This window comes from Bactrocera dorsalis, chromosome 4 (assembly GCF_023373825.1).
Source record: "Bactrocera dorsalis isolate Fly_Bdor chromosome 4, ASM2337382v1, whole genome shotgun sequence".
Lineage (NCBI taxonomy): Eukaryota > Metazoa > Arthropoda > Insecta > Diptera > Tephritidae > Bactrocera > Bactrocera dorsalis.
Window position 1 is genome coordinate 1,915,266 of NC_064306.1, and position 16,169 is coordinate 1,931,434.

The 16,169-nt window shown below is 34.6% G+C and overlaps 1 protein-coding gene across 9 annotated transcripts; it reads right to left on the reverse strand.

Annotated features, from left to right (window-relative positions):
- Positions 1-1,691: 1,691 nt before the first annotated feature.
- Positions 1,692-14,474, reverse strand: LOC105226152 (E3 ubiquitin-protein ligase ariadne-1). 9 transcript variants are annotated; one of them, XM_049454776.1, is made up of 8 exons: positions 13,973-14,474; positions 6,687-7,731; positions 5,180-5,335; positions 5,052-5,108; positions 4,334-4,980; positions 4,141-4,264; positions 3,843-4,069; positions 1,692-3,759 (listed from the first exon to the last, which is right to left on the reverse strand). In XM_049454776.1, the coding sequence occupies exons 2-8, from the start codon at positions 6,903-6,905 to the stop codon at positions 3,678-3,680; spliced, it is 1,512 nt and encodes a 503-aa protein (XP_049310733.1). In that variant the 5' UTR covers positions 6,906-7,731; positions 13,973-14,474; the 3' UTR covers positions 1,692-3,677. The 9 variants fall into 9 exon arrangements, with proteins under 9 accessions (XP_049310733.1, XP_049310734.1, XP_011203242.1 ...); XM_049454777.1 differs by lacking the exon at positions 13,973-14,474 and adding an exon at positions 9,436-9,456; XM_011204940.4 differs by lacking the exon at positions 13,973-14,474 and adding an exon at positions 9,250-9,402.
- Positions 14,475-16,169: the final 1,695 nt, after the last annotated feature.

Genomic DNA, 16,169 nt, shown 5'->3' on the forward strand with positions numbered 1-16,169 from the left:
CTGCCAAAACACCAGGCGCGCATAATTGCACAGAAGGTAACCAGAGCCAGCAGTGCGCCTTTGGGGTATGCTACACTTGCTGGAGCCATGTTACTGTAATGCCAACAGTGCACTGTACTGTAGGGTCAGCAGTGCACTGTACTGTAGGGTCAGCAGTGCACTGTACTGTAGGGCCAACAGTGCTCTGTTCTGTAGTGCCCACAGTGCTCTGTACTGTAGTGCCCACAGTGCTCTGTACTGTAGTCAAAAGTGCTCTGTTAAAAAAACAGCAGCCGCCTGCTGGCATTTATGTTCGCCTGGTAGAAATGGAAAATTTTGTAGATGAGATTTTTTCCTGCGAAGACTTAAGAACGAAACTTGCTCTGAACGAATTTCGCTGTTGGTGGGTACTATGCAAGTGCGATTTGTTTTAAGTGGATTTTTACATTTTTTGGACTATTTAAGTAAAATTTTTTTAAAAAATAATTTCAAATAAATACTTTTTAAAAAAACATTTTTTTTATAAAATTTTTTTAAGAAAATTATGAAAAATGTATTTAAAAAATTAAACAAAAATTAATAAAATAAAATAAAATAAAAAAGAATTAAAAACAAAAATTATTTAAAAAGAAAATCATTAAAAAAAATTTGAAAAAATATTAGTAAAAATCTGCTTTAAGCAACTAAACAACCAACCCCAGCCACCAAACAAGCAAAAGAAGTAAAAACGCATTTGTTTATGTTTGTTTTTATATATTTTATTATTTTTTTGCAGTTTTTTATTATTTGTCTGTTTGTTTTTGTTCGACTTTACTCGCTTTGATGTTTTTGCTGCTTTAATTAATCAATTTTAATAACTATTTACACAATGTTTAAAGCATCGAAGACCTTTATAATGAATTTATTTTACTCTCTTTCTAAATTTTGCAAATTCAAATGTTTATTATTTACTATAATTAATTTGTTATGATTTCCTCTTTGTTTTCGCATTATGTATGTATGTGATTCACTGAAAATAATGGGCTTTAACTAGCATGATTTGTGGTGCATTCTAATTTGGTCGTCTACAAGCTAAGGGCGATGGCTAAATGGGCGCAATGTTGTTGTAACACAACACATACAAAGTCTGTGCCTATTTTAAACATAATTTTATATGATATTTTAAACAATAGTTGCATTTGCAAACACTTTAACTACATGTCTTTAATAGCGCTGGATTACGGGATGAAGGTGAGTGACGCCTTAAAGATAAGTGAGCAAGCAGGCGCTTAAAACGTACAACAGCACGCCAACACATACAAACATATATAAATTGCATTCTGAAAAGAAAAATATATAATTAAAAAAAAAATAAATAAAAATTTGATTTTTTACTTTAGAATTTTTTAGGACTATTTTAATTAATTTTTTCATTTCTAACTGAAGGCAAAATAAACTCTGTGAAGGCAAAGCTTAACTTAATTTCGAATTTGTGAAAATCTGAGAACCGCTTTCTAAACAAATAAATGGGTTTCTTTAGCGCGAAATGCTGCAGCATTTAAAATCGAGCAGCGCAGCTATGCGTTGACGCCACAGAGTTTAAATAAAATTTGGAAAATTAATATTAATAATGATTAATAATTTTTTTAGTTTCATTAGTTGAACCGACTGCGTTTTTTTTTTTATTTTATGTCAATATTATACCAGTTTTCTTTGTATTTTTGCCGTTAGCTTTTTATTTTATTTTATTTAAATTTTTTTGTTTTTATATATTTGTTTGTGTTGGTGTTAGCTATTTATATGTGTATGTATGCTCTTTATATATATAGTTTTGCAGTTTTATATAACTATTTCTTATTATATAACTATATGTTTTCTTTTCTTTTATTGTTGTTTTTTTCTTGCTAAAATATTTTCATCAGTTTCTGCATTTGTTATACACAATATTGTTTTGTTGTTTTGCTTTTAAACAAGTTTAAATAACTGCTAAAGTATTGTATATATATATTTTTTTTTACTTGTGGACTCTGTTTGATTTTATATATTTTATCTTTTTTTCTAAGTTAAATTTCGTTTAGCTTCAGCTACTGTCTCCTGGCCAATTCTGCGCATTTGACACCGCTAATATTTAGTTACGTTTTTTTTTTATTTAATTTAAATATAGAAATTTCCAAAAGTTTTTTCAAAATGTTTTTGTTTACTTTTCTTTTTGGTTTCTCTTGTGGTTGGTTGCTGCTGCTAAATGAGCGTCCAAAATTTGCATAGTAAATTTGTATTGTTTTTCATGTTCTTGTTGTATGTTATTCCTGTTATTGCTGTGTGTGCATTTTGCGTAGAGTGAATGTTGTTTGACGGTTTTGGGTAAAATTGCGATTGCGATTTTATACACTACAAAATAAGGATCAACATAAAAATAATGACAATCATATGTGAAAAACTTAACAATTCTTTTGCGTTCAGCTTCATTTAAATCAAAATTAAAAAATAATATTATTAATATTAATAAGAACATAAAACAATTACAAATTTTTTTTGCTTCCAGCTCCTAAACATTAATTTTACATAACAAAATCTTGCGTACAATGCCAAATCAGACGCCTGGGCAGCTCTCCGACGCTTGCCACACGCACAAAAAAGAAAATCTACATTTGCGCCGCGTTTTCGATTTCGCATTGCTAACTCTAACTACATACTATGCTCTGGCATATACATTTTGTGTAATTGTTGTTGTGTACAATTATCTGTTGTTGTTTTAAAACGCCATTCTAACGCTAATTTGCTTAAAAAGACCTATTTCAAGTGGAAATCCGTTGAAAACAGCACGCACGCTAAACCAAAAACAAAACACAAAACAAAAACAACAAATGCTTTTAAGCAAGAAGTCAACCAAAGCTTGCATGTATTTGCAGTTAGCGGCTGGCTGTGGTGGCCTGCGGTGCGGAGTAGTGGTGTTATGTGTAAATCGTATGATTGTGTATGTATGTGCTTCGGAAAATGACAATGCAACCTTTCCTTGATGCCGACTCGACGCAATGCAAAATTTTAAGCATTTTTGTAACTTTCACTTCGAAATTAACGCCGCGTTGCAACTGGTGCCTGCCTGCCCAATTGGTGCTAGTTCTTTACATGTACATACAGATATATACATACGTAATGGTATTGGTTTTAGTGTTTTTGTATTGCTAGTATTTGTTGGATTTGCTTATTTTCATTTTTTTCTACTTTTTGTGGTAAATTTCCTGTTTTTGCGTAATTTACTTATTACAATCTCATAACAAATTTGCAACTTAAGTCTTGTTAAGCAGTATTATTTCCATTATTCGCGTCGCATTGTTGGTAGTTGTTGTTGTTGGTGTTTTGTTAATATTCGCGTCGTGGCCGCTATGCGCTACACACACATACAAGCGTTAAACACACACACACATATAAATTTATATAGCATTGGCTAACAATGTTCGCGTTTCATCCACCACTCCGGCCCCCATTTATTGCCACAGGTTTGCTACTGCTCTGTGGGAGTTGCGGCGCTTTTCTTGTTTTCAGTTTCGTTTTTTTAGGGTTTTACCATTCATTTTCATTCGATAAACACTAGTGACATCATTATATCTCAGACTGCTGCTTCCGTCCGTACTCTGCTCGGCTCTGCTCTGCTCTATTGTTTATTCAATGAAAAATTATGTTTTTATTGGTGCTTTTTAATCATCCATCCAGGATTCGCGTCATTCTGTATACTCCCACCAGTCCTTCTCGTAGCCTTCATGAACATGATCCAGCAGCACCTTGCGACGCTTCTCGCAATACCTGATGGGAGACAAAATTTTTAACAAGTGGCAATATCTCAACAACTAATTGGTTGAAGCCTTTTCAAGGTACATTCCACTCACCTGTATTTATCCTGAACTTTTTGTTTAATATCAGCCAAATTCTCTGAAGTTATATCACGTTCCAAGTACTCAGACAGTTTCTCAGTTGCTGATTCTAAATCCTTTTGATTATCCTCAAAGATCATTGACTGATTGTTCTTCTTCAGATAGTAGGCAAACACGTATGTGTACATAAGTGTTTGCCGGCACTGACAGAGTATATCTACGGCCTTTTTCAAAAATTGCACCTAAGTAATATAAAAATTAATTATAAAAAGATGCCTTAACATTTTCGTAATAAATAAGCATGGCTACACACTTCAATCCAGGACATATTGTGCTGCTGCATCTCCTCCATTTTGTGTTTAACGGCCGCATAAAGTTTATTCTCAAATTTCAGCGACTGCATGTGATTCATATAACGATTGTAGTAATGCAAGTACCTTTGTTGGCCAGAAATGTAAAGTTCGTTATTATTAAAAATTTAAAATGCAAAACAGCTACACACGTACCTTGCCAGTGAGGAGCGCAATTTCTCTTGTGCATCACGCGCCGCCTTCGCCTCGTCCTCATCGTAGCGATTGCAGTTATACCACGACGAGCCGTGCGGCTCCCATGAACCTAAACACACCCAACAGAAATCATGTTTACAATTTTGATTTTTGCACACCATATGATTGCAGCCACCATCCTTTTCAATCGTCACATTACACTTTGGACACTCTTTGGTGTTAGCCGCTATCCAATTGGATGTCTCCGAATCGTCGTCGCATTTCTTGATCCATTTTTTCAGCCAACAACACTTGACGGGATCATGCCAATTTTCGCCGCAGGCAAAGCAAAAGACATGCCCGCATTTGCAACTCACGGGGCGTGCATCACCATACGAAACTTTAATTGCATTCGTACAGTCGACGGACGGACACCAGCGTAATAGCTGATTGCATTCGACAAAACTGTTTGTGATCAGTTGTTGGTATTTCACTTTGACACGCGGATCCACTAGTTTAGTGACGGTAACGTCGTCGACTAAAATATCACAGCCATGTGCGGCGCACGAGATGGATTGACCGAGACCTTCGGTGACGATCTTTGTAGTTAAATACTCACGCCAACAGACCAAGCAAAAACGATGGCCACACTCCAGACCAGTCATGCCCTGTAAGATACATAATGTAGAAGCGAAACTATAAATAGAATTTTAACTGTAAGAAACTAGATATCACTTACATCTGGTGACAGCAATGAGAAACAAATTTCGCATTCCTCCACTGGATTTTTGGACAACTATGGACATGAATTGGAGAAAGGAAATTAATATGATTTACATATATGGCGCAAACGTTCTTAATAAATACCTTAAGTCGACTTGGATTGGTGGATTTGTTGAATGGATTAATGACATGTGCGCCCTTAAAGAATTCCTCTGTGTTACCATCAAAATATTTCTCTAGTAGCTTTTCTTTATCCCATTTATAATGATTTAGCAGTATGCGGATAATTGTGGGCGGCAGCTGGAAAGAACAAGAGCAAAGTCGTAAATGTAATGTTAAGAAAATGTACATATATGCAACGAAATACTGGTTTTATTAACAATTTTATTTTCTATTTTAGTCAGATTTTCTTTGAGATATCTTTAGTGTAGCTAAATTAACTTTTGGGCAGAAATTTTACCTGCAACCAAATTCCCTTGTTCAATCGATTATTTGGCTATCAATTTTCAATGTCACGTTATGCAATTAAAATGCATTCATCTATAAGAATCGCATGAAAGTGAAAAATTGGCAGTATATCGTGTAAAAGGGCTAAATTGACGTCAAAACAACTATTTATAGACAAGAGCCGAACCAACAGCTGTTCCTCTTTACCATCAAGAAAGTAGAAATATGCTTGTCATTGCAAAAATCTATGCAACAGCATGTGTAAATTGACGTACGTGCATATAGACTGACATATGCACAACAGATTTGCAAAAAATATTGTTTGTAAACAAACAAAATTGTCGTTGAGGGTCAGGGTAAAACAAGTTTGCAAATTATCAATAAAATATTGCGAGTGAAATTAAAAAAAATACAAATGTAACACAATAAAAATTTTCAACGTCGCGTGTTGACAACAAAAGATTGCAGTTGCAATATTTTCGTTTTTTACTTGTTAGCACTAAGAATGCACTTATATATAGAGATTTCTGTTAAATAGGTCAGCAGAAAAAATTTGTGTGTGAGTGTGCTGTTATACATTTCGTAACTACACTTGGCTGACACAATTGTTAATTTCTTTTTTCGTTTTACCCCTTCTACTTGTTGTAAGTAAAAATGTGCGCTCGTGTGGGAGGATAATGGAAATGGGACATATACCTGCACATATATATGTTTGTTTTCATATTAAGGTATGTCATTCAAATGCATCTTTTTTAGGAAGTGTGTGTTCAGAGACTAGGATTCAAAAGCGAAAGCGATTGTTATATCATCATCCCACTAAAGCACATTGTAATGGCCAACCTTCAGCGTGAAGGTCGTAAATATGCAGCGTTGAAGTTTTTGTATAATAAGGCTGTTTGTTAGCAGCTGCTGCAGATAATTGCTAAACTTGGTAAATACTAATGGCAGGGATTACAAATCTGTATGTTGTACAGACTAACAATAGCCCCGACAGTATGGTCTAAGTAATCGGAACAGGTCTGATTTTTATTCGGCAAAGGAATGTCAGTTTGATAGATACATAGATAAGAATATGCTGCCAATAACCAATCATTGAACCACTTGAACTTCACAGCCACGGATTCTTATATAACGTTAAGTCAAGTAATTTATATGCCCTAACTATTAACTTTTACACTTACAAAATGCATATTTAAGCGGTTACCTTGAGCACATTGTTGACTTCATCGATTATTTCTCGCTGATGCTGTACTATTTCATCTGTGGAGAGCACTTCATATTGATACTCCTCGGTTTCCATTTGGCGATCATGTGAAGAGGGTATATCGACCTCCATACCAAAATCTTCATCGCCTTCATCGCCTGACGATACATTGCCAGAATCAACATTCTCCATCTCATAAGAATCCTCATCAGACTCCATATTATTGCTTTAGCTGTTTTCTTGTTATGCCGAGTTATTTATTATTTTTTGATTTTCTTTTGTTACTGATGCTTCAGCAGGAATTAGGCACAGCTTGGTTGTCTTACTAAACAGTTGGAAGTTTTAAGTGCACGGCAAACAACAAATTGTCTGTTGCGTTTGGTTTAGCTGCAAACAAGAGTTAAGGCTGCAAATAGTGTTGTTCAAATAGTCAAGTTTTTCAATGCAAATCATATACACAAAATATACGATTTGTATATTTCAGCGGGTTGCTTGGTGACTAATCAAAGTTTACTTATTCCACTTTTGCACTACCCTTCAACCGTTTGTAGAAACCAATATGTTTATGGCGTTTATATACGTCACTTTTTTAGCACCTTCGTTGGTTCCGCGTAGCATACAACTTCTAATAATATGTGCTCCGTGCTTCGCCTACCGCCCCAAATCACCCACACGCTGCTTTATATTTTGGTATGTGGCGTTCAGTGGCACACACTTCGCGGCGTTTTAACCAAAAAGGGCAGCAAAGTTGAAAACAATGTCGGTAACTAATCGACTTTGTGTCGTGTTTAAAGCTTTGACGATTAAGACAAGCACACCAGCCACAAAGTTGCAGCGCGGATGTCACTATTCCAATGATTGCTTTATTTTGCGGTCAAGTTAATTGCAGTTGTCGAGCGACTTTTCCCAAGTTTTTGCCGTTTGCTTTATTTCCTTGCTACGACCCACAATTGGAATAATTCTTTACTATGATATAGTTAAGAAAACTTTCTATGCACACGCCTTCTCTGTAAACCGCTCCTCTTTATAGGCAAAATTTTAAGTTCTAGTTGCGGGAAAAATGAGAAAAAATCTGATTAAAATGATTTGAAAATTTTGTGCACACAAAAAATTTTTTCCCAATTCTTTGAGATAATCAAAAAATTAGAAAAAGAAGCAGAGCAAAGACAAGACAAAAATTGATGTGAAGGGAAAAAAGTTCAAGGCTACTGTATGTGAGTGTGTTGTTTTCTATTCATTTATTATATGAGTACTTCTTCATTTATTTGATATCCCATTACGAACTATTATCTTGTGAAAATTCTATGTTAATGCACAAAACACAGAAGTAGAGCTTTCACGCTTTGCACCAAATTATTAAAACTCTAAACAATATACCACCTTGCAACAATACAATGCACTACTTTTTCAATTTTATATACTGATTATGCACACTACCAAAAGAAACACAAATTATGTTTGCATCGTTCGCGAACCGACCATGAATTCAGTGAATAATTTTATGACTAGCACAAAGGCAATCAACGAAAAACCTAAGGAAAATGAAAACAAAATATACAGCAAATAAACAGAGATAACAGTAAGCGAACAAAACAGGCTATTTATTTCCCTTTCGCATGGTAAATAGTTCGCTGGTTAGAAGAATGCAACTACTTTTTAGTAAAGTACTGAATGTCAAATTGGAAACAGTTGCCAATGTGTGTTACACAGAGATGCCAGAAAATACAGAAATATACATAAAAAATTTAAAAATTTTATAGTCTGGCAAGTCTATAGAAAATCTAATTTGAACCTATGTAAATATATATTATATGCGAATGGTTGTCAAATTAACCACTTTGTTTTTTTTTTTTTTTTGTGTAGGTTCGTAGATGCTATTTACTTTATTTTCGTGTCATTCAACTTTTTGACCGAATTTATTTACTTTTGTTGAGTTTCGACCTTATCATACGACTTTTGATAAACTACGAATTATAACTGCGCACATCTTCGGTACACAATGCATAATTGGCTTCCTTTTTTAACAAATTTAGACACACACACCGAAAGACTAATTAAAAAAACGTAATTATGAATTTTCTACAATTTGCAACCGAACAAACGACGGAACATTGCAGCACTGCACTCGCATTAAACTTCGTATAATTTCTTTGTCCGCTGCCTACGGGAATGCCGTCTTCGCACTGTCTATTTCCTCACTTCTAGATGGTATTTTTTCTTTTTGTTACGATTGCTTCCAAATAAAACCTACTAAACACATGCATATACATCAGCGCTGCGACTTTGGCTAGTGCACATAATATTAATGAGTCTTTGACTTTCATATAGGCGCTACAAAAAAAACTGTTCACATCTTTTTTACAGTGCATTTGTGCATAATTTCAGATTTGTTATAGAAAAAATTATTCACTACATATTCATAATTTTTTTAAAAGTCTATTCAATTTTTACGCACACATAACACATTTACACGTTCTTGAGGACAAAAACACGACCACCACAATAAAATTAGTTCATTTTTAAAGCACCGTCCACTAGATAACCTCAATATATGTATACTAACGTTTATCCTTTCCACAATTAATTTTCTTAAACGAATTTTTTAATTTACTAAATTTTCACACTTTATTACTGCAATCAGTTTAAAACGCAGCAACGAAATGAAAATGTCAGTCAAATACACACACGCACATTAAATTGCTAATAAGAAAATCGGTCATACTACTTTATGTCTGACTTTTCAAATTACCTGCAGTTTATACTTTGCAAGTTAAAAGAGGATGACACAAGTGCATTGCACAGGGCTGCCAACCCAAATCATTTGACCTGCACATAACATTCCAACAAATTTCTTAGTTTTCATTTTAAATGGCTGGATTAATGTGCAAGAAAGAGACGAAGCGAGTTGCAGGTTGCAATTACCCCAGAGTTGCACATCGTGCTGAGTGTGTTCAAGTAGTGGTGAATTTCGGATATGTCAAAGGCGCACCCGTCTATAATGCTCACCCTGCCGTTGTAATCTAATAAGAATCTATACAGTACTCCTTAGAGCAGGTGAGGTGAAATGCGATCGATGGATGATAACAGCTGTTGTTGAACCTTCGCTAAAAACTATATTTTAAAAATTAGTTTGTTATATAAAATTTAAAATAAAAATAATAGGAGCAAGCAAATCACATTTTATTCGAACCTTTTATCTTAAGAAACTCTTTATGTTTCGAAAAAAACAAAACTTGTGTTAAATTATTTCGCATAGTTACAGAAAGAGTCTCTATTTTAGTACAAACATTATCTAATGTTGTCAATGTTCAAGTTGCCAAACATTGGAGATAAGTGAAACGAACATACAACTGGTATAAAGTGCAAAGTTTGGCATAGAGAAATTAAGTCAGTGCAGCTAGGGCGACAACATTTTCTTCAACAGAGCTTAAACATAACAAGCGAGAAGTGGCGAATCGAACACAGTTTTTATCTCATTGAAATGTATGCACATATTGCTATGTGAGACCCTGTTTTCAGATTAAAAAACTCAGCAGCAGCATAAATCAGAGCAGCAACAATGACACACAGTGACAGCAAAAATAGCAATTCGCATTAAAAGCGTTCAAAATGGACAAGGTCGACATTAAATAACCTTGATTGATTCAAGCATATACAAACAAATATAAATACTTATATACATATTTACATATGCAGTGTATGCAAAGAAACTTACTTACATATTGTACAGACATACATACATAGATATGTACATTTGCTTGCCTCAAGCCCCCTAAGTGTCTAAGAGAGAGGTGCGATAAGATTAATTACAGGTGAATTTACTTAGAGTGTAGGATACTAGATATGCATGGATGTGTGCATTCAAATTTTCAAATACATACGTACATACACACATATGTATACATACTAGTCAGGCCACTTTACACATAATATATGTATGTATGTATATGTATGTACGTACATATGTTCATATTTTTATGAATCAAAAATACGCACACCATTACATGTGCATATGTGTACACATTTGTATTTACAATTCACATTTGCAAACTTGCACGCATATTTAGTGTAAAAAATAAAACAACAACAACATACATATACATTTATACATCCATATGTGAGTTTGTATTTATCATTAGCGCGTGTAAAATTGTCAAAACGAAGTAAAGTGGCGCAAAGCGCAGCAGATAACGGTTTTGCTGTTGTTGATGTTATTTTAGCAGCGCTGCTATTCACAGCAGCGAAACACAATGTTGCATTCATATAGAATATAAACACTCGTACATACATGCATACGTATCTTACAAATTTATAAGCAAACAACGACGAAACGTGAAATGAAAAACAACAACACCTAATTAGACACAATGTTGTTGAGACGGCAAAACAAAATACAGCACAAAAACAAAAGCAGCAACATATCGACGACATTGTTGACCTCTAAAATTACAAATGCAAAAGCAAAAACTTGCCTAACAACAAAAAGTAAGGAAAATAATGGAATATTTATAATCACTTTGCACAATAGAAATTGAAACAAGAAAAAGCGTAAAAATAAAATTTTAACAGCAGCAACAACAAAGTAGGAAAACAAAGAGAATAAATAACTTCCGGCGGGTAATTAATGCAGCGCGTAGTATTACATAGTTACATGCATACATACCATATACATACGTACTAATTAACTATGTGTGTATGTGCGTACATTAGAGCGGGTCGATTGTTTTTTAAAAAACGCAAATGCGGGAAATGTTCTGGGGATCATTCAGAACAACTTTACCTAAGGGACTATGGTCTATAATACGAAAAGACTTTTTCGACTACCCAATATAATAAAAATTGCGTGCAAAAAAATTTCTGCGCTGCGCTTTTCATCTGAATTAATAGTAAAGTATGCACCTATGTAAGCACTTACATATGTATATATGTGCTTGGATTTCCGCATTCGCCAGCCAGCCATTCACCTGAAGCTCTTTATCGCCTGATTAAATATTTAAATTTTGTAATTGTATAAATAGTTTGTAAACAAACATTGGCACATAAGCTGTAGGTATGCATATTATAAAGTAGCACATCACATATGTACGTACATATGTGCATACATACATACATATGTACCTATAGAACTGTATACATATGTAGGGTAAACGATTAAATGATATGAGTTATCAAAACAATGCTCATCAGCGTTATCGTTTAATTGCAATACAGCTTACGCAATAAAAATATGTATATATGTACATATGGTATGTGAATATAAGATGACAAAAAGGACAAATATGTATAGGGTGCTTCAATTAATGACTTTTTCAAAAAAAAATTAAAGTTGTATGGCAACTATGTATGTAAATATGTATATGCTAAGTGGCCCGATAGGCAAAATACTATGTATGTATGTATGTTTCGAAACTGTAGCGTTGCCTAGGACAATTATTTGTGCACAATTTTGTGAAGGAATTTTTTCAAATAAAAAACCTTTCTACGGTCAGTTTCTATGACATATGTATATGTATGCTATAGTGGTCAAATATCGGCGGTTCCGATAAATTAACAGCATCTTGAAGAGAAAAGGGGATTTTTAAATTTTCAGATCGATATCTCAAAAACTGGGAGACTATTTTGCGTACATATACATATGTAGAAGTAGAGCTCTTAAAATTATTCGAATAACCTGAAACGGATAATTCGAATAACCGGCTTGTAACCGTAATATTAACCTATTAATACATACCATTCGAATACAGCGAATGTGTCGACTTACGACTATCCGAACACTGCAAACCGAATATTGCTATTCGAATGATTGCCTATCCAGTTAATCCGGTTAGTCGAATACCTAGAGCTCTAGTAAGTAGTCTTATATTTTCCTTTAGTAGTATTGAACGTAACTTATCTAATCTACTTGCCTCGCCTAAAGCTGATTCACCCTCAGTAAAAATAGTAAAGCTGTCTGCTTTACACTTTTTTGACCGATCTTCTCAATGAATTCATTTCAAGATGGTTTACTAATACTCAACTTTCCATACGACTTATCATTTTCGCGGTGAAGGAAATTTGTTGTAGGCGTGGTCCAGTCCCAAGAAGCAACTTGTATGCGTGAGCTGATATTAGCGCTCTCCATACCTTCTTCAGTAGACATTTACAAGTCTATTAAAGCTTAACACTTTCGCTTGAAGAAGGCTGGCAGAGAAAATGGAATATTTATTTTCTACGCGAGTACTTTCACTAAATAGATTGTACTATATTTGAACCACCCTGTATTATTTAATAGCGCTGATATGCTGCTTATCTAGCGTTTAGCGCTGTATATACTAAAAACTAGGCGCTTTTCTATAGTTTATTTTAAGACCTATAAACTTTGGGTTAAATGCATGTGTTTCAAATGACTTTTGTAGTTTTTTTTCAATTTAAATGTTTAAATTAAACACAATACCAATTGAATTCAAAGCAACCTTTTGTGCTTAAAAAAGGAATCGATTTCAGATTTAAAGCACCTTTAATACCAAGATTAATTTAAATGCTAAGTAAAGTGAGAATATAATTTATTTCACTGTACGCTTGTTGGTACAAAAATGAATGAATGAAAGACGTAAGTATGTACATATGTATGCATGTACCTAGATTATCACTGAACTGATAAGCGATTATGAGTGGGTAATGAGAGGAAAGTTTTCAAATAATTTGAATAAATGTGTTAAAACGTATGCAAGTATGTATGTATGTATGTACATACATATGTATGAAATAAAACCACCAGCTGTATTCTGGTTTATTATCTTAGAACTTTTAGGAAAATTTACTCACAATTTACTAGAAATACTTATATGTATGTACATACCACATACATACACATATATGTACATATGTAAGTATGTAGTATGTATGTATGAATACACCTTGAGTAGCAGACTCACGTAAGAAGTGAGTAGCCTAGAAATCGTTATAGGTTTTAAGCTTAAAATCTTAAAAAAAAATTCAGTTATTGATAATATAATGTTCTATAAACACACTAGGTGCAGTAGTTATAACCATATGAGTAAGAGTTTGAGATATGAGTTTCTAGTTGGCAGAAACATATGTATGTATGTATGTATGTATTTCTCTCTCCAAATCAATTTTAACTGCTTTCACTAGTTTTGCAGTGATCTATAGGTTAATGATGTATAAATATGTGTGTATGTATGTACATATGTACATATGTTATAATATTATGCTTATCCGCCATAAATATGAAAGAATAACACATTACAGATATTTGATACATAGATACTTATAAGAACACTTACCCACAACTCATCAACGAACGTTTCTATTTGTTGTATTTATTTAACTGGTTGATTTCGTTCCTTTAATGCTCCAACGTTCGTTCTCTCCAACGTTTGTCCCCTGCACCCCTTCACAGTCTACAACACTTTCAACAACACAACGACAAACAGCCCGCACGTCAGACTTTCAGCCGACAGACAGCCAGGCGAGTGCAACAACCACTTTGTGAAAGCAGCCAAGAGGCCCCGTTTAATTCGCCGTCGTCAATGCAACAGCAGACTAGCTTGTGTCAGCGTATTTTTTTCTTTTTATTCCATTTATTTTTCACTTCCGTCATTTTCAGCTTGACGTGGCGTTCGGTTTCGTTTCTTGTCTGTATTTGCTTACGTAACACGTTCCAACTGCGTTTCCCTTGCCTTCCTTGCTACCCTTTTGCGTGCTTAGCGCAGTTGGCAGCACCGTAATTTTGCCGCTTTTAACTTGCTTAGTGGCCAGAGGTGAGCGTAGGCGCTGGTCTTCGATTTCGTGCTACAAAACGAATTGGCTTGATTAAACACCTGAATTGTAGCGAGTCTTCTTAAATTATGTGTAAATACTTACGTACATATGTATTCAATGCTTGCTTTAAAACACATCCACTGTTCTTGATTCTATATGTAGTTATTCCCAAAGGCTGCAGCAAATGAAGTGTCTTCTCTGATTGAACGACGAAGCGTCGTGTGCCAAATCTGCTCGCTGCTGCCTCCTTTATGGCGGTTGCTTTTTATGGCCCGCTTGATTAATATCCACTTTCTTAAAGTCGTAAAAGGCGTTCTCTGTATTTAAGTATGTGCTGAATGACGCTGGTTTTGGTACGGCAGTGCGTGGGCGTGGTAACTACGTAACTAACATCCAGCATTGATTTTGAACAGAAATATGTTTATTATACATACATACATATGTAGATATGTTCTTGAATTTGTAAATTTGTCAGCGTACACCTGAAAATATAGAGGTAACATAATTTTTAACTATTATTTAAGGTTGGCCTTGTGTCAAAATTATTATTTAGGAAGAATGCTTAGGAGCGTTACTTAATAGCTGATACCTAATGAAATAAGAACTTTGTTAACGTTTGCTAACTTCAATGAATTTCAAAATTGTTTAGCCATGCAAAATGTTTACAAAGTGTGCATCGTCCAAAACAGACCGTTGTCACGAGTGTCGAGTCTACGTATCGGGAACGCACGCGAATTTTTATCCAGTCAAGATCTGGCAGCTCGACAGCATTCCTCCAAATCAAGAATATGCTCTGCAACAACAATCAACAGCAGATACCGAAGTATCAGAATCAACCCTTTTCGTTCAAAGAAACAGATGCGCAAATTTAATCTATCTCACCAAAACCGCTAGCTTAAAACATTTTTATGCAATAATTGAGCTCCTCTACTTCAAGACTCCGCTATCTTTGCTTGCTTTACTATGGACTGTCTAATTTTGAAGCCTTTGTGACCAAATGGGGTTGTGTACGCTGTTAAAGGCGTCAAAATAATGGTAAAATTTATGTCAGAAACCCAAAGAGCACTTGGCCAACATGGATATGATCTGTTGAGCATACTGCCGGTTTTGCGGTATGGAACCGGAATCTGATAAGCACCAGAATCTAGATTGCACAGCAATCTGTAGACGCAGGCTCATGGCCTTTGGATCCATATACACATGACTTCAGTTCCTGAAATTCGGTAGGGTGTTGGGCTTTTCATGGTTTGTGTGTTTAAGCTATAGCAAAAAAGGAATTGAATAGCTGCGAAAGTTTCCACTAAAAATTCATCGGATATTATACATACATACGTACATATATTATACATAAGTATATATTTAATAGAAGAGAAATGCACCAACCATTTTGAAACACCTTTTTAGAAATTACCAAAGATGCACATGTCCCATTCCGCTCCCTTCGCTTTAAATGAAAGTCTTGGTACAAGCTCCCCAAAGCGCTATTATATATGTATGTATGTACGTATGTACATGAAAACACACTGGTAAGTATGGAACTGTGTCTGTATTTGTAAGCACTTATTGAATTTGTTGTGTATAAGCAAAGAGTACACATATCCCATAAATGAATATGATGCGTTGTCGGAACCATGCGAGCACAATATACCGACATTAGCAACCTATACAAGCTGCCACACACACTACTAAAGTTTATGTGCTTAGGAAAGTTTACGCAAG

Excerpts from the sequence above, each read along its gene's own strand:
- LOC105226152 (XM_049454776.1), bottom strand. The coding sequence starts at position 6,905 with ATGGAGTCTGATGAGGATTCTTATGAGATGGAGAATGTTGATTCTGGC. Across the intron at positions 5,336-6,686 it reads AAGTCAACAATGTGCTCAAG|CTGCCGCCCACAATTATCCG; the intron begins GTAACCGCTTAA and ends TGTTCTTTCCAG. Across the intron at positions 4,981-5,051 it reads TCTCATTGCTGTCACCAGAT|GGCATGACTGGTCTGGAGTG; the intron begins GTAAGTGATATC and ends TGTATCTTACAG.